Source organism: Lepisma saccharinum, chromosome 13 (genome assembly GCF_977018435.1).
Source record: "Lepisma saccharinum chromosome 13, izLepSacc3.1, whole genome shotgun sequence".
NCBI lineage: Eukaryota > Metazoa > Arthropoda > Insecta > Zygentoma > Lepismatidae > Lepisma > Lepisma saccharinum.
In genome coordinates this window covers 26,738,116-26,757,750 of record NC_139241.1, presented here as the reverse complement: position 1 = coordinate 26,757,750, position 19,635 = coordinate 26,738,116, and the positions used below count along the sequence as shown (strand labels likewise).

Here is a 19,635-nt window from a genome sequence, read left to right as displayed (position 1 = left end):
AAGTTCCACCTTGCGGTTACAACACGTGGCAACCTTTTCTTAACTATTCGGTCTAGTAGCTTGGTGTGTTTGGTAGAAACAGAGAAAAAGACAGCTAACCCAGATAGCGTTTTGAGAAAGATACTACTTTCTTTAACGCTGTTTGCATATTGCAGCAGCACTAAATTTAAGACAAGCACATGGCAGTGAACAAACATGGCTTCTGGATATTATTCACATACTTTTGATTGTAAACCATTCAGTTCACTTGCCATTACTGCTGCACCATCATAAGCCTGCGAGACGATCTTATTGCCCAAATAAAAAATTCAATTACTTTGAAAATGTGTTGGCTTATTGCTGTTGCCATTCTGTCTTTACTGATATCATCAAAGCAAATAAATCTCTCGCAAACCAAACCATCTGATCTTACGTATCATAAAACTGTTGAAAGTTGTGACTTATTACTGACATCTGACGCTTCATCAAGCAGTATGGAAACGAAAGTGCTTGTTGAGACTTCTGTTTTAATTTCTTTCATTAGTGCAGAACTGATGCTTTCAATAAGATCGTTTTGAATTCTGTTTGAGAGCCCAATAAACACTGTTGCAGTTTCCAAATGATTGCAAAGAACAGGATCATATTTACTAATCAATTTGCTTAATTCTATGTAATTTCCTCTATTAGTTGTACCTTGTGTTTCGTCATGACCTCTAAATGCAAGTTTACCAAGGAAACATGTTATGTCTATAAATCTTTTAAAAATTTATCTTCTTCACAGTTTCATTGTGTTTTAAAACTGCAGCTTTTTTTTCTAGATTTAACTGTTTCGTTTTTTTCTTTCTTTCTTTTTTCAGCACTGCTCATTCAAGACTTGTCTGTTAAGGCTTAAACCTTCTGATTAACTGAAATGAAACAAATAAGGAAGTGTTGTATGAATAATTGTTAAATGCATTTTTAATTTTATGCAGTTATTTCTTTGTTCTTTACAGGTATTTGCATACATTGAAGATACAACTGTAAATTGTCAGAAAGAAAATGGATGATTACCAGAAACTTACAGATGAAGAAATATTGGAAACATTTTTAAGTTTGAAAAAGGAGCTAATGGCAGAGCTTTCTAAATTGCCTGAATCAATTCGAAATGAAGCTGTTCATTTGAATACAAGGTGAGTTGCATGGATGCTAAATGTATTTGAAATTTCACGAGCAATTTATGATTTATGATATATATATATATATATATATATATATATATATATATATATATATATATATACACACACACAGGGTGTTTCTAAAGGTCGTTTACAACGCTTGGGAGGTGATTCCTCACACGAAAACAAGCAAAATGTCTAAGTTCCATTTTTACGACTGAGGCTTCGTTTCCGAGATAGGAGCCTCGCAAAAGGTGACAAAGTGAACGTCACACCTGACTGGGACGAATACTATAACAGATAGAGAGGCGGTTCCAAGGGAATCATAAAGGAATCGTATGTGCTCAGTCCGGAAGTCACTATGAAAAGTTCACTGCACGCATGCGCAATGGAGTCCTCAAAGGAATTGGGGATTTCCAGCAAGAACAATACATGGAAAAGGTATGTAACGCAGCAAGAAGGACCGTGACAATGAGAAATGCGTTCAAGACAACACATCCCGACCTCAAACATCAAAAAATGAGCACCGAACACAAAATCGGAAAAGTTGAGCATGGTTGCATACCCCAGTTACACGCGAGGAATGAACGAATCATGTCATGTGGCATACGAGAGACAGGAGGAGGGAAAGAAAAACACAATATCAGATGATTGCGACAACGTGTATTTTTACACGCGACAACTACGTAATATCCCCCCCCACACACACACAACAAACAACAAATGCTACAATGTCTTATGCACAGACAGTGCGTGTCACTGTACACCAACTGAAGATGTCACTTTCACCACACAAAGGGGGTGGGGAGCAATACCAAGAGTGTTCTCACTGGTATTTGCCGAGGGCAATAATCACAGACGGTTTTCAAAATGTCTGCCGTTTACTTCTACGCAGAGATGACAGCGACAAATCAAGGATTGTCGAGTACGAGCAAACATACCAGGTGTATCTGCTACCGTCGCGGCGGCGACGTTGATGCGAGCAACGAGGTCCTCAGCTGATGTGACAGCTGTGTCGTATACGAGGGTTTTCATTTCTCCCCAGAAGAAAAAATCGAGAGGGTTGAGATCTGGCGACCTCGGTGGCCAAGGCACAGGCTCATCCCTACCAATGAACCTATTGCGAAACACGTCATGCAGGAAATGTCGTACATTACAATCGAAATGAGCTGGTGCACCATCGTGTTGGTACCACATTTCTTGCCGCAGTGCCAAAGGTACGGTCTCCAACAGTTCAGGCAGAACCTCACTAAGAAATGCATGATACGTGCGACCATTCAGGCGAACAGGGAGAATGTATGGTCCAATTAAATGATCATGTACTATCCCGCACCACACATTCACTGAAAACCTGTGCTGGTGATGGGCCACAAAAAGTGCATGTGGGTTGTCAAAGTCCCATACATGACTGTTTCTACTATTGAAGACATCCATCCTGGTGAAAATGGCTTCATCTGTCCACAATACGTTTGCCCCGAAGTGAGGGTTTGTGTCCAGCTGATGCAACAACCATTGGCAAAACTCCATACGAGGGCGAAAGTCACGAGGTAACAGTTCTTGTACTTTCTGCAGTTTAAAAGGGTGCATTCCTTCCTCTGACAACACTCGCCAAAGATTCACATGAGACTTGTTTCGTGCCCGAGCGAGCACTCGCGTACTGGTGCCAGGATGTTCTGCGACCGCTGTTAACACATCTTCTGCAAACTGATGTGTGCGTACACTTCGGGGTCTTCCAACTTCTTGCCGCGGTGGTAACACTGACCCTGTTTCACGCAGTCGACTGTCCACTACCTGAAAGAAGGTGTGAGACGGTAAACGTCTATGTGGAAAGCGTTCTCCATAAAAACGCCTTGCCTCACGGCTATTACCACGTGCCTCCTCATACATGAGATGCATGTCTGCTAGCTGCTGGGTCTTATACGCAGCCATCTGTGTAATAGGGAGCTGGAACTGCAGAGTATTGTTTTTGTTTAACACTGGCACACTGCACAAATTGGCCGTATCACCGTACGAACACCACAGACCAATTGTTGCGATACTTGACTTGCCCACTCCACCACGTCAACTTCTTCTTCAATGCAACATACTAGTACTCTTCAATGCGTATGACAACCTAGAGCGAACTGCTGATCATATCCCAGCACCTGCAACACGACTGGGACGACTGCCGGAGAGAACCAACCCTTCGAGCTCCTCTCGCGGGAACAGCAGTCATGAAGGTCAAACGTAGACTACGAGAGTCAGACTTGCCTGTGCAGCGCTTCCAAACCTGGTCTCTTTTACGTCACAATGATCGCGTGCGAACACTTTTGGTATTGCTCCCCACCCCCTTTGTGTGGTGAAAGTGACATCTTCAGTTGGTGTACAGTGACACGCACTGTCTGTTCATAAGACATTGTAGCATTTGTTGTTTGTTGTGTGTGTGTGGGGGGGGGGGATATTACGTAGTTGTCGCGTGTAAAAATACACGTTGTCGCAATCATCTGATATTGTGTTTTTCTTTCCCTCCTCCTGTCTCTCGTATGCCACATGACATGATTCGTTCATTCCTCGCGTGTAACTGGGGTATGCAACCATGCTCAACTTTTCCGATTTTGTGTTCGGTGCTCATTTTTTGATGTTTGAGGTCGGGATGTGTTGTCTTGAACGCATTTCTCATTGTCACGGTCCTTCTTGCTGCGTTACATACCTTTTCCATGTATTGTTCTTGCTGGAAATCCCCAATTCCTTTGAGGACTCCATTGCGCATGCGTGCAGTGAACTTTTCATAGTGACTTCCGGACTGAGCACATACGATTCCTTTATGATTCCCTTGGAACCGCCTCTCTATCTGTTATAGTATTCGTCCCAGTCAGGTGTGACGTTCACTTTGTCACCTTTTGCGAGGCTCCTATCTCGGAAACGAAGCCTCAGTCGTAAAAATGGAACTTAGACTTTTTGCTTGTTTTCGTGTGAGGAATCACCTCCCAAGCGTTGTAAACGACCTTTAGAAACACCCTGTGTGTGTGTGTGTGTATATATATATATATATATATATATATATATATATATATATATATATATATATAGGGTGACCAGACGTCCTCTTTTATCCGGACATGTCCTCCTTTTTAGGTGTTTGGTGGCCCCCCTGGCAGATTTTTTAGAAATCGGTAAATGTCCTCCTTTTTTGGAAAGAGTTTAGAATCCACCATAGCAAATGTGCTGCATAGAGAATGCTTCCACATATAATGATCATCATTTAAGGCATATCACTTGGGGTGTGTTAAGTATTCGAGCAATGCTCACCTAGCATCTGGGAGCTAAACACGATCACTTTCCCGGCTGAGTCATTAGTAGGGTGCAGATTTATAGGCACTAAAAACCTCTCAAATAGACAGTCAGGCACGAAAATGATGAAAATAGGCACTTAAAATGGCACTATTAACTAAGAAGAGGCACGAAAATAGGCACTTAAAAGGAGGTTGACCATAATATTTTTACCCAGAAATGGGACATTCCAAGGAGGTGAGTTTACCCCCTCGTGAGAATTTGGTTACGCCTAATTATAAAATTATTATCATCATTAACGTATTATTATTATTATTTATTAAAGTGTGGATCTCATAATTGATAATAAAGTAAAGTTCTCGCCTGTGCTTTGCATTTCACCATGAAAGCATACAGGGGGTGTGGGGTTAGGGCCCCACACTTTCTTGATCATGGCCGAAGGTGGGGGTGATGTGATCAGCACCATGCCCCTGGCCACCTTTACCCCCCAGACTCTCCTCCGGGTACCCACTTAGACGATGCTGGGTGGACGCCGGAGCCGCTTGAACAGGTGGAAAAATCCCGGTTCTACCCCGCCGGGAATCAAATCCGAGTCTCTCTCATGGTAGTCAGAGTCAGTATCTCATGAATGATACGTACAATAAAATTGAACATTATCTCCCGTTGTCAAAATATATTAATTATTATAATCTCCGTATAACTGGTCCCTTCTGAACAGCCTTTGATGTTTGCGCTATGTTGAAGTAGAGAAATGTCAGAAGTATTTGTCATTTGATTATTTGTGGAGCAGTGAATGAGAACAATGTTGTACTTCACCAGCCATTCATAAAACTCCCCGAAAAATTAACCTCCCATATATGATGCAATGCGAAATTTATCTTTGGAATTTGTTCCAATATGACGATAAATGTGATGAAAAGAGAAGAAAGTGAGACTAAATATCAAGAAGACAATTCAGTCTAATCTATCTCACTAATCAATCACTTTGATAAATGTCCTCGGTTAAATATGAAGTCTTGATTGGCACATCATTTATGTATATACCTGTCAAAAATTCAAATCAATGTTATAGCTCAGTAGGAAGCTACGGATATATGTTGAAAAGGAATACCAGCTTACATATGCTGATGAATAGTGTTTATGTTCAAACAATAATAAATATTTTTATAATTATTATATTGAAAAAAAACTAGAAATGACAAAAGTTACAAGAGCATCAAATTATCCATTTGTTTACAAGAACATTTATAACATATAAATGTTATTTATTTATATGAAGAAAATATTGCTTTATTATCTCCTTGTGAGGTAGAGTAAGTCTTTTTCTTAATATTTTGGCATGCATCAGTTCTACATCTAAGTATACTCAATATGTCAATTCCTTCAACCAGGTTTACAAGATGGCTTCCATTCTTCAATTTTTAAAACTCCACATATGGTTAATTCACATCCAAAATGCAGAAGATATTTCTCTCACTTTGTCTTATTTCTCAAAACATTCATTTGAGGTAATGCATTATTCATCTACCAGCTTGATAATGCAGATGCAAGCAGATAATAATTTCGTGCTTCCAATTTTTAAACTTGGCACTTTTCACAAGTTCCTAATCTTTTTTAAAGATTATGCCATTATAAAAGCATTTTCAAGATTCTGTTATGAACAAAATGTCTGTATATAGTTTAAACAAACTATTAAAGATTAACTTGCAAAGTATAATCTTTCAAAATATCAAGATTTATACAAATATCAATCCTTCACCAATAGCCACATTTTTACTTATCTTCCATCCATCCAGATTTTCTTTTTTCAAGTCCCAGACAACTAGTATCAGAGTAACTAGTTCAAACCCGATTTTTTTAGTATGTGTTATCTTCAATTGTTTTTGTTTTATATTTTTGTAAATAAGTGCTTTACAGCTTGAATGTTTGAGTAGTAAATGCACATATTTGCTCTGTTACAGCTATATTATAATGTATATCACAATATACTTATCTAATGATTACAATTACCATTTTTTGAATGTTGATTCAAAATACCAAGAATGACATCATATTATACATTGAACAATATTAAAGAGTTGACCTTTGTATATAAACCTTGATGCCAATACAAATGTAGACAATTTCAATAAACTTAATTATAAATTTGAATGTAACATATCTTGCTTGTCTGAAAGAACACATATGATTGAAGATATTTGTTTTTTTTATATTGTCAGTCAAAAATAACTGTTATGAATATTAATTCAGAATATTGCACAATTTGATAATTTTGTCATGATATACAAATTGGCTTTTTTTTAAACATCATATTTAATGAAATTAGTTTAAATAGTAATTCAGACATTTAATTGCATTATTATATGAATAACTTTTGAGTAATCATATGACTAAATTATTATAAATATTGCACAAATGTGGAATTTGAACTTAACCTAACCATTTTCAAATGTTGTTATGACAATGTATTACTTATATTGTCACCAATTCCATCTTGAAACTGCATGTGCGCTTCTTGGCCATGCATTCTCTGCTCTACAAATAACGGAACACACACAAAAAAATACAATATCTCTTTTTAGCATGAAATGTCTTCAATTTATACTTGGTTTTCAAAATAACTCCAAGACTTTTATAAAACGGGACAAATAGTGTATTTTAATAATATCAATGGGACGACCGGTTAAAAGACATTAAAATAGGCAATTAATGTGAACTTATTTCAATTTTCTTCTTACAATGTACAGTTATACTGTATTAGCACTTCAGTTTATACATGAAAGTGCGCTAACGATTAACAAACTATTAATAATCTTTTGATCGAAATTCACATTTGCAGGGAATCACCAGCTAAAGTCATACAAAAAGAACGTGTGCTCACGACTGCGCAAATTTGAACAAATAATGGAAAAACAATTTGCACCATTGTAACAAAAAAATATTTTAAGCAATTTTCCAATCTGGCGAATACCACATTTCAGTCAGTACAACATCAACAAAGCCTTCTTCAATGTAGGGAAAGTTAGAGGCACATAAAAAAAGCTGAAGTATTAAGCAAAATAGGCACTAACCCTCAAAATATGCATTTATAGGCACTATAAAAATGCATTTTCAGACTAGAAACCCCATGAAACGAACTTTAAACTAAAGCCTATGTTTTACTACAAAGGAATAAAAATTCCGCACCTATTCATTAGTATTATTCTAACTTGTTGCTTCGCTTTCTGAGAAGGCTGGAACGCATGTAGTCTGTGCAGTTCCTTTTCGAATATTGATTTATTTTACTTCGCTTTTCTGTCACTTTTGGCTAATCGCGAAGATGAGCAATGATATGATGATTTTGATGAATTGAGAAGGGACACTCAGAAAGAACACCCATGCCCGGGCATCAAAATCAGGGACCGCTTGCATTGTGGTGCGGTTTGCTAACCACTCTGCCATGGAGGTTGGCCAGTTCCTTTTCGAGTTATACATATGCAATATAAAAATGCGTAGTGAGAATTTTGATTATTAAGTAATATTTACTTCCATGAAATAACGGAACGAAGTGTAAATTCAACAATGATCTTGAAAGAAAATATCCAGCGTTTAAAGGATGGAAGAAACGAATAGGCTATGAGGCAAAGTGTAAGGTGGCTGTCACTTTCCCCTGCTGTTGAAAGACTGCTAGGAATGTCCACGGAATTAAATCATATTTCTCTACCCAATCTAAACTACCTAAAATTTTAATTCGGTTCTTGGAAATAAGTTAAAGCGAATATTACTTGTTACATTTGCATTTACTTGTGGGATTATTTCATTCTAATATCTTCAAATTGTAGATATTCTTTGTCATTTGTTAAATAACAGAGTAGGAGATTGTTTTCTTTGCTTAAAAGTATGAGGAAGTTATTGAAAGAGACCATCTGAAAAATGTCTGTGAGAAAAGTGTTGGTAAGATTTTTTTATATTTATAAAATTATGAGTAATCGCAAATGTGGTGTCCTCGTTTTTATGACTTTGTCCTCATTTTTCGCTGTGCTCTGTCCTCTTTTATGAATGTTTGTGTCTGGTCACCCTAGATATATACATCTTTGATCTCTTCCACATGTACATGTTGCCTTCTAATCATTGCAATTAGATAGTTGATGAATAGTGGTCTGAGCAAATTTAGTCAGGTTGTCACCGTACAAGACAAATATTATTAAAGATTATTTTGCATTTGAATACTGTGTTTCCATGCATAATATATGGCTCTTCTTTCAGTACTGCTAGAATCTAAACCAGATCTAGTGAGCAAGACAGCAAGACACATAAGTAAATCATCTAAATGCACAGCCATGAAAATAGGTCGCTGGACAGAATTGCGCTGGTACCACATATGGGAAAAGCAAGATGAGAGCAGCACAAAACTAGCTGGTTCAACTTCCACCGGCTGCATTGCCTAGTTTGAGCATCAGACCGACCTCTCTCCGGGCATACAGTTGTCATCCCTGACCTTATGAGCAAATACTGTCAGTTTGTATCTAATGGATTAAAAAGGACCAACTCTACAATGAGACCTTTCCTTCTCTTAAACCTCCAAAAATATGGGTTGTGCTCTGACGTGGCAACCCAGGTGAACATGTCAACCACCTAATTTCATGACCGTGCATTTAGGTGCCTCCATATATTGAATAATGTACTTATCATTTTTCATGTTCCGTTTGAGATATAAATATTTAAATTTGAGGCCTGTTCATTGTACACCCATGTCCAACAATGAAGCATAATTATAATATGAGAAAACAGGTCATTAATGAAAGTTCAGAATGGCACACACTTGGACATCTCCTATTGCTTCTGGATTGAACCCTCTGATTAACTGAAGTGGCATTTCTGTAAAATTGAAACTCTGGATTACATCAAAGTTCGAGTCCTTGGACATAAGTCATGACAACTATTTTTGCAGGACCTACACAATAATTCCCAATAAAAGAGGACACTGTAAACAATGCAAATCATGTGTTCAAGGGAAGTGTAATAAAATATTAGTAAAAAATGTGTTTTACTCACAAGGCTACACAGGCAATACAAAAACAAAGACGTGTACACAAATTGCTCTATGAATCTTCAAACTACAACCTTAGTGACAATGAAGTTTGACCAGTCACAAATATAGGAGTGCGTTGTGAAAGAAGAACACATGCATATGCTGAACATTTTTATTCAGCAGGCTACATGGAACAAAGGAAAACATAAATTTCCACTGCAACGCAGCAATGTATGGTGTCCACACAAAAGAAAACATTTTCGTCCTTCTACACGTGACATTGAAGTTCGACCACTGTTAGAGGGGATCCTGTTTACCATGGTGTTACGCCGCCGGGGCAATGCGTCGGGGCATGCTGCGGACGAGTCGTTCAAGGTATTCCACATCGATGCAGTGCCATTCCTCCTGCAGGCAGGCGATAAGAACAGCCACTGTCGTGGGTCCCCTCTGTTGCACACGTCGCTTAAGAACACGCCACACATTCTCAATGGGCGAGAGGTCGGGACTCGATGGTGGCCATGGCAGAGTTCGCACGTGATGGCGAGTCAACCATTCTCTTGTCAGCCACGCTGCATGAGGCCTGGCATTGTCGTGTTGAAAGATGAGACGCCGCCTGTGGAACAGGTGCCTTCGCACTGTGGGAAGATTCCGCTCCAGTATGCGTGTATAGTCGTGTGCATTCACAATGCCCTCACGGACGTGTAGTGGGCCAACCCCAGATGCCGTCATACATCCCCATACCATCACTGACGCAGGTTTCTGTACCCAACGTGCATAACATTTTGCTTCATTCTGTTCCTCCTTCCGACAAATGACTGTTTTCCGTATTTTACCGTACACAACATTGAAAATGGATTCGTCCGTCCACAAAACCCTGTTCCACTGCCGAAATGTCCATCCCCGGTGCATTCGTGCCCACCATAGTCGATTGCCTTTGTTCAACATGGAATGGAAGGGTTTACGTTTCACCTTGTACACTCGGTAACCGCATCGCTGTAGGTAACGGCGAATGGTTCTGGTTGACACTTCAACGTGAAAGCGTTCTCGAGTCCATAGTCGTAATTCGGCCACAGAAACATGATTGTTGGTCTGGATATAGCACCTAAATATCCGTAGGTCACGCACGCTCAGCAGGCATTTTCGACCGGGGGCCTTACCTGGCTCTGTAGTACCCGTATTTTGGTGGTGTTTGATGATGCAGTGGACGGTTGACTTGGGTAAGTTCAGTTGGCACCCTATTTCCCGTTCACCGAGTCCATCCCGTTGCAACTCCACCACTCTTCTCCTCACGGTGTTGTCGATAGGTTTGCCCCTGGCCATGGTGACGATGCACTGCGGTTCCTCGGTGCACAGCACGCGCTTATATACGGCAGACTCCCTTATCGTGTCCGTGATGTCATGCTTCCGTCGAATGCGCCACTATCTGGAATTTTCCGTATGGGTCTGGTGCCTGGTCGAAGTTCAATGTCACGCGTATAGTTCTCCGTTTTCGTTCTTTACGTGACCTTGGGTGCAACATGCTGGGATCACAATTCTTGCCTGCTCACATGCCTCCTCTTACACACATGCGTCACTTCTGCGGGTCACCCATTCCACCGCCTATGCCTCTGTGCATTTAATCACGTATTCCTTTCTGGTCAAACTTCATTGTCACCAAGGTTGTAGTTAAACTAGTTCCCAGAGTGTTCACAACATGCTGCCAATGATGTGGGAGACATCGAATACCAATACGATCCTCATGCAAGTTAGGACATCTCACGTTTCATGGAGATGGCAATGTCATTTTGAATCCAAAACAGTCTCCCGCATAGTTGTTACTTTGGGTATGAGGTTGAAATCACTCACAGACACATCTGGTGAGTGTGATGGGTACTCTAGTACCTCCCATCCCCAGCAGTCAGATAGCTCCTGTGCACATGCTGCTTTATGTGGTGTTGAGTTGTCATGAAGCTTGATGGCATATTCCAGGTTACCATGTTTGTCTGTAATGGCTTCCACCAACTCCTGTGGCATTGTCTGGCAGTTTGCTTGTGGAGAACAGCTATTTTCACATAACAAATCTGTTCACTCAGAGTAATTTCCATCCTGCATGAATGTTGAATCACCACATGAGAGAGAGACAGTAGTTCCTTTCTTCAAAATGATAATATGAAAATTTAATTAAATTAAACTTCTTTTGGAATGATCACATAATCAATTAGAAATTTATACACTTATGCACGCAGAAAGAAATAAAGATCAAACCAATAATACTTAACTGAAAACTAGACTGAGGATTGAAGACAAGGCGACTCTCTCTCTCCCATGGCTGCCGATAGACAAGAGCAGTTATCTTCCTGCACGGACTCCTCCACTCTTCCACCAATCAGCGCCCTTCAATGACATCACTATTGACGTACATTCACTGTTGCCAAGCTTATTCTTCATAATCGCACACTTACACAAATCAAAAAATAAGATGATGTGATCGAGGGGTTATAAACTCCCCCCCCTGCAATCAAAATAAACTTACGAAGATCACTTTTTTTTTTTTTTTTTTTTTTGTTGTTGTTGTTGTTGTTTGTTTGGTCCTTAGAAATCGCGTTGGTGTAGTTTCACAGGAATTTCCCCTTGATCAGAAGATGAAGTTTGTCTTGACATTCTCTCTCTAAGGCCTTCTCGATGGCGCAGTGGTAGCGTTGTCGCCTTGTAATCAAGGGGTCCCAGGTTTGATTCCTGGTGGAGGCACATAGTGGTTCGGATCCCACTTTAAACTGTAGGTCCAGTCCCGATTAGCCTTACTGTGCATAAAGTGGACTTAAAACACCATCTCAATCAATCAAGTCTAGACATTCTCTGGGTTATATCCTGCAAAATATACAAAGAAACCAATCAATATCTGACTTCTTACAGAAATTAAAACTATATTGTCTCCCTTGTTTTTTTGTTGTTGTTTTTTTCATGATAACTGCAGTCATTTTATAACATTAAATATAGTTTTACACAAACATGACTATTATATATTTTACTGAAACGCTACAGCCGATAGGTCGACGTACACAAAATGATTATGTTTACAAACAAGACAAGGACAACAGTATTGATAAACAAAAGACGAATGATTTCCTTACAAACTAATGTTCTATCGGCAGCGTTTTCCCTTTCATTGACCTTATGGTATTTGCACTCTGGGCAGATAACGCTTGAGCAAGGTCATGTGACACCTGCGTTGAACAGAGGGATTTTGCTCGTGTTGCAGCAACACGCTAGATGGAGTGAGATAGCGAGCAATACGAAAAGGTCCCTCATAAGGAAAACTGAGGCTTTTCGTTGTGTGGTCTTTTAATAACGAGATAACCTGCTTTTTGGCAAGAACAAGATCTCCTACTACAAAGGGAATATTGGCAAATCTTTTTTTGTATAGCTTATTTCGCTTATCCCAATGTTTGTGCAAACAGGCTATTGTGTTTTCCCATTCCTCTTTTAATTGCTCTGGAGCAAGGGAATCTTCATTTGAAGTTAATTGCCATTTTATTTCTAGTGGATCATAGAAGTTTCTGCCCGTTTCTGCAAAGCTGGACTGTTATCAATTGCTGAATTGTATGAACAATTAAATGAATATTGAATTTCCTTTAACCCATCCATCCAATGATTTTGTTGCTTAGAAAATAAGGTTCTCAAAGCTCCTTTTAAAGTTTTGATATACCTTTCAGCTAAGTTACTTTGTGGATTATACGGAGAACAAGTAATGTGTTTGACGCCTAAATTGAACAAAAAGAAGGTGAAATATTGAGAAACAAAATAGGAAACGTTATCAGAAACAACTTCCATACAAATCCCCGTATCTAACAATACATTATTATATAAATGTTTCACAATTATTTTAGATGAAAGTTGCCTTAGTGGCTCTAAATGAACAAATTTTGACATAGCATCTACAATTATAAGTATATATTGATAACCTTTAGATGTTGGTAGGGGGCCGACGATGTCTATGTAATACCTTTGACCTACTTCATTTACTATTTCAGAGGAAAGAGTATTGACAGGTCTTACATTTCTTTCCTTAGCCTTTTGACAAACATCACAACTCTGACCAAAGGCCTTAACATCTTTGGACATCCCGTCCCACGTGAAATGACGTTGAAGACGTCTTAAGAGTTTTCTGCCAATTTCCATGGACACCACAATATATATTACTATGGAAATTATCCATTAAGTTATTTCTTAAATGTTGCGGCACGCATATTCTGTAAGGCATTCCTTTAGCTCTAGTTTTTGTATACAATACGTCCTTCATAAACTTTTACTGATAACTCTGTACTTTATTCTTACAGCTGGTAATTATCTCACTCAATTGTGAGTCTTTGGCTTGTTCGTCAGGTAATACATGAGAATATATAGGGTGAGACCACATTGACAGATTTAAACTTTGTAATTCATCTTCATCCAATTCTTCAGTATGAAAAATTTTACTGTCGAATATTCTAGATAAGATGTCTGAAGACACATTATCTTTGGCAGTAATATGTTGAATTTCAAACTTAAAGTTGGAGAGTTTTTCTAAATAGCGTGCGTATTTAGTAAATTTCTTTGAACGTCTTATCATCCAAGTCACACTTAAGCAGTCCATTTGAATGATAAATGTGCTTTCAAGTAAAATGAAAATTTATCCAGTGCTAACATTAAACTATATAATTCTGTCATAAATGGTTTTAGATTTTTCATTTTCTTTTAGTCTTCTTGAGTGGAAAGAGACTGGTCTTAAGTTACCTGTCTCGTCTTCCTGTAACAGAATTGCACCATAGCCAGATAGACTGCCATCAGCTTGAACAACAAATCGTTTATTCATGTCTGGTAATTTTAACACTACATTTTCCTGAAACAACCTTTTAACGTGATCTAATGCTTTTTGTTGGCAAGCCCCCCCATACAAATTTTACATTTTTTCTTTTCAACTCATTTAAAGGACCAATTATTTCTTGGAATTGGGGTATATATCTCGAAAAATATGTAAGAAACCCTACCAATTTCATCAATCCTCGCAGATTTTTAGAGGGATTTAGTTGCTTAATTGCTTCGACTCGTTCTGGGTCCATTATTAAATTTCTGTCTTAATAATAAAGCCCAAGAATTTAATTTCTTCCTTAAGAAACTGTGACTTACTAGGAGAAATGGTAACCCCAAATTTTCTCATTCGGTCTAACACTATTTTCAAATGTTCAAGGTGAGAGGCTTTATCTTTTGAAAATATAATTAAATCGTCACAATACCAATAAAGAAAGTTTCCTTTTAGATCTCCAAAGATCATTTGCATTGCTCTAGCTAGAGCCGCTGGACCAATCGTCAATCCGAAGGGAATGGTACGAAATTGAAATTGATTGTCTTGGGTAACGAAGGCTGTTACTTTACGGCTCTCTTCATTTAACAAGATTTGATGAAAAGCCTTTTTGCAATCCAAAACCGAATAAATATTTCCTTGACTCAATATTGATAAACTTTCTTCTTGGTTACTAGGAGGAAAATCATCAAACAGTATATGTTCATTTGTCTTAGAATAATTAACAACGAAGCGTTTAGATTTGCTTTTCTGATCGACCAAGAAACAAGGTGCAGCATAACTACTATTGGATGGTTCAATTACATTTGTTCTAACAAATCTTTAATTGTAGTGTTTACTTCTTTCCTTCTGTCAGGGGACGAAGCATAGGGAGCTGTGCAAACAGGTGTTTGGTCTTTCATTTTTATAGTGTATACAAAATCCTTACTTAACCCTATCTTATCAGTTATTACATCACTGTAAGTTCGTTTTAACTCACCGATTCTTTGAGTGTACACATCATCGGGAGGATCGATTGAAGTTGCCAAAGCATTCATTGTTGAAGGCTGAGAAGTCTTCTTTTTCCAGCTTCTTCGGTTCCATCTCTGAAATGAAGTTTGGGGACGCGTCTCTCTTCACCTGTCCCTGTGAAGAATTTTCCTGCAAAACATGAGTGGTATTTATTAAACTATCACAGTTCCACACTATAGGCAAAATGTCTGGCACGTTCTCGAAACGAACTATTCCTTGATTCATATCCAAAATTGCTTTAGTTCGTATCTGAAATTTTACGCCAAGAATAGCATCTACGGGTAAATTTTCCACTACATAAAAGTTCACTGGCCAAGTTAACTTTCCTAGACGAACTATCACAGTAACTTGCTTATTAACTTGTAACCTAGAGCTGTTACCGGTCATCAGTTGAAAGTTTTGAGGAACAATCTTTATTGCTCTTCTAGCTTCGAGAAGTTGCAAAGTTGTACTTTTAATTAAGTTATCAGTTGATCCTGTGTCTAAACATATATTGACTGGTAAATGTTCTAAATATCCATTTACAAACACTGCTTTGATACTGTTCGTACTTACGGTATTTGAAGAAGAAAACATCACCTGAGAAGTTGAGGGGAGTGACTGTGAACGATCCTTCGCTCGGAATTTAGAATAAGACTGGTTCCTGTAAGTACTAAAAGAAGCATTTTTTTCTTTCTTAGTTCCCAGAAATTCCATTTTCCTCTTCTCTCCACCATAAAAGTCTTGAGTGAGGCGGCTATGTTGATGAAAAAGGATTAGCTTCTTTTTCAACATTTTTAGTGTGGTAATCGGTTCTTGAAACATTAGCTGTCTTGAAATGTGTGGTAAAAGTCTCTCCACTAACATGCTCACGAATATTTCTTCTAACATTGTCACTGGCAAAATTAGTGCTGCACGTATTCTACTGTCAAGGAATTCCACTGTATCCTCATTCTTATCTTGCACTCTTAATACATATTTAATGATCAGTCTTTCGTGACTCAAAGAATTTACAAATTTATTCACAAAATTATCACACACTTGCTCCCAAGAATAACCTTTATAAATATTTTCTATCCATAATTTACTCATACTATCAGGCAATTTATTCATTACAGCCAACATGATATCCCTTAGAGGATACAGCCTCTTTTCTATTATTAATTGTACATTATACAAAAATTCAAAGATACTTTCCGCTGTGTCATCTTTCACAACGGGGACTACTTGTATTAGTTGCAACAACGTTTGCTGTGCTAAATTTGTAGACAATTTATTTAGGGCACTCTCTGTAAAAACTGTAGGACCCAATTCCTCATCACTAGAACTGGAGCCACTGAAAGACATTAAATTGCAAGCGGGCTGTCTATCAACCCACAACGGCTTACGAGGAAGCCTCGAATAAGTCTGCTGTACCTGACCTTCCCTTTGCTGGGTTGCCAAGTTTAAAGGAGAAGTTTGCATTTCTCTCGTTAGTGCTACGTGTTCATGTCTTGTTGAAGAAATATGAGAAATATACACAGTTGATTCTGAATCAATTGGCAGTAGTGGATCTGGTAGTCCATTTATATCTATAGTATCAAGAGGGTTTAATGCAAAAGTCATTTTTGACCGTAGGTCCATTTGACTGATTAAGCTCTGTTATTTCTTATCTACTCACGATCAGGAAATGGGGAAACAGAACTGAATACCTAAACATGTGACACAACAAGCTTCATTTCCATATTCAGTGGAATCATTTACCCAAGCCGTTACTAGCATTGTGTCAAATTTTGAGTACTGAAAATAGAGTATTTTGTTTTCTGTCACTATAACTGAGCATTAAGAACCATGCTCTGACTTACAACCGCCTTTCGGGGCTGAACTCCTACCAGAACTGGGCCCATAAGAGGTCCCCAATACTCGGTCAAACAGTAACCCGATTTGCAGTAGTCAAAATTTGAGTAACACACAATTACATGATAAAAAACATGTTAAAAACATGATAACTACACATTTATTCAAATTAATCAGTGGCTTAGTTACATATTGTTGGTTTAGTTACTATTTCACATGGTCACACATTCAGTGGTCACACATTCAGGTTCGGGGAGGAAAGTTTATTCCAACTTCAGAACGGGTAACGCGAATTGTTCTCGGGTAATGTTGTATACACTATGCGGAATCCTATGTGCAGTTGTTTTTGAGATAGAGAGAGAGAGAGAGAGAAAGAGAGTGAGATATATATAGATATATATATATATATATAGAGAGAGAGAGAGAGAGGGTGGGTGGGTAGGTAGGTTAGGTAGGGTAGGCAGGCAGGCAGGCAGGCTGGCTGGCTGGCTTGCTTGCTTGCTTGCTTCCTTACTTACTTACTTACTTACTTACTTACTTACTTACTTACTTGCTTGCTTGCTTGCTTGCTTGCTTGCTTGCTTGCTTGCTTGCTTCCTTACTTACTTGCTTCCTTGCTTGCTTACTTACTTGCTTACTTACTTACTTGTTACTTACTTGCTTGCTTGCTTACTTACTTACTTACTTACTTGCTTGCTTGCTTGCTTGCTTGCTTACTTACTTACTTACTTACTTACTTACTTGGAGAAGTCAAGAAGCCGGATAAGTGGGTTCCACTTGATCAACACACGACGTGTTGCTTGGAAATGCACCTTTCTCTGCTCTCCCAGAACCGAAACCTTCCTTTTTTGACAAAGTAGTGACATGTGATGTAAAATTGATATTATAAAAGGTAAAAAGGTAAAGTGTTCCCCTGTGCAGAGCACCATGCCATGAAGGCGTATAGGGGGTGTGGGGGTAACGCCCCACACTTTCTTGATCCGGTCGTGAGTGGGGGTGATGTGATCAGCATCACGCCCCTGACCGCCTTTACCCCCCAGGGTTTCCCCCAGGTACCCATGTTATTCGACGCTGGGTGGGTGCCGGGGCCGCTTTCACCGTTAGAAAAGTTCCCGGATTTGAACCGGCCGGGGATCGAACCCGGGACCTTGAGCATGGTAGTCAGACGCGTTACCGACTGAGCCACCTTGATATTATACAATAGTTAAATGCTGATGAGGCCCCAGATCACATACCGAGGAAGATAATTCATGCATAAAAAAAATGTGAGTTAAGCAGTCTAGATTGGCCCCGTGTGGCAAAGACAAGAGTGCAAAAACTACATCTTGCATTATGAGACTGCTACTATGAAACTCTCCCACTTCCACCACACTCACCAGATGTCTCATCAACCAACTACCACTTATTTAACCATTTGAACATTATTTGGCAGGGAAAAGGTTCCCCAGTAAAGCAGCTATCAAAAATACCTTTGAGAAGTTTCTTCAGTCCAGAACATCAAATTTCTATGAAATGGGCATTAATGCACTAGTATCTTGTTGAACAAAGTGTATGGCATCAAATTGTTCCTATGTTGATTAATAAAAGTTCCTTTCCTCCAAGTTACTGTTGTTTGAAGTTTCACTACCAAATCAGACTTTTCACATGCAACTACCTGATATTATATTCACACTGTGTGACCACTTTCTTAAAAGTTAATATACAGTATATATGTTATTTGCCTGTCTCAAACAAGCTTTGTTGTTTTCAATTTACAAAACATGTGGTTCTTGATGTTAAAGCAAGCAAAAATGAAGCAAGTCACTAGTATTCTTCATTGTCATTGGCTCATTTTCATAGAAACCTGCCGAAAGTTGATTGGTATTTGATATAGTGACTAATGCATGTATTCATGTTTTCTTTATTCTCAACATTGTATCCCCTAAATTTGTTTTCACGCTGACATTCATTAATCTCTGTTATTTTTAATGTAAAATCTTTATATTTACTAACAAATTTAATTACTATCCAAACACTCACATTTATTGATAATATTATAATTTCATCCATAAGTATTTATGCTGAGCAAATATGTTCTTTAATATTCATGTGTGTAATATTTTGCAGGATGATTCATGTAATAAATTAAATTTGATATTTACATGTTACAAATGGCATTTCATGTATTGTATATATAACCAAGGAATCATGCGTGAACATAGCTTGAATATAACTTGTGTGCATGAATTGGAAATTTCTTTTACTATGTCTGCTATGTTATTTTGCAGATATTCATCTGAAAATTTTAACACTGAACAGATGTACTTAAATGGAAACTTTAAATTTAAAAATAGGAATAGAAAATTCTGTATTTCCATTAATTTAGCAAAGAGAGTTTGTGTATATGTGTGTGTGTGTGTTTGTGTGTATCATGAATAATGGCACACTTATTACTTGTGCAAAACATATTCTATTTTGGCTCTTAATTTTTATTACCTAACCTCATTTTCTTGATAACACACCTTCATTGCAGCCTAATCCCAGCAAGTTTGAGACTAAAAGTTTGTTGTCTTTGTTTTATTGATATAATCACT

At 38.3% G+C, this 19,635-nt stretch overlaps 1 protein-coding gene across 3 annotated transcripts in view; it reads left to right on the top strand.

The window, feature by feature from the left end:
• Nucleotides 1-19,635, top strand: part of LOC145996908 (uncharacterized) — a 109,279-nt gene that overhangs the window by 41,194 nt on the left and 48,450 nt on the right. For all 3 annotated transcript variants that reach the window (XM_083133475.1, XM_083133476.1, XM_083133477.1), the window contains one exon: nt 972-1,148. In XM_083133475.1, coding sequence (XP_082989601.1) covers nt 1,018-1,148 — 131 coding nt within the window. In that variant the 5' untranslated portion in view covers nt 972-1,017. The remainder of the gene's footprint in view (nt 1-971; nt 1,149-19,635) is intronic.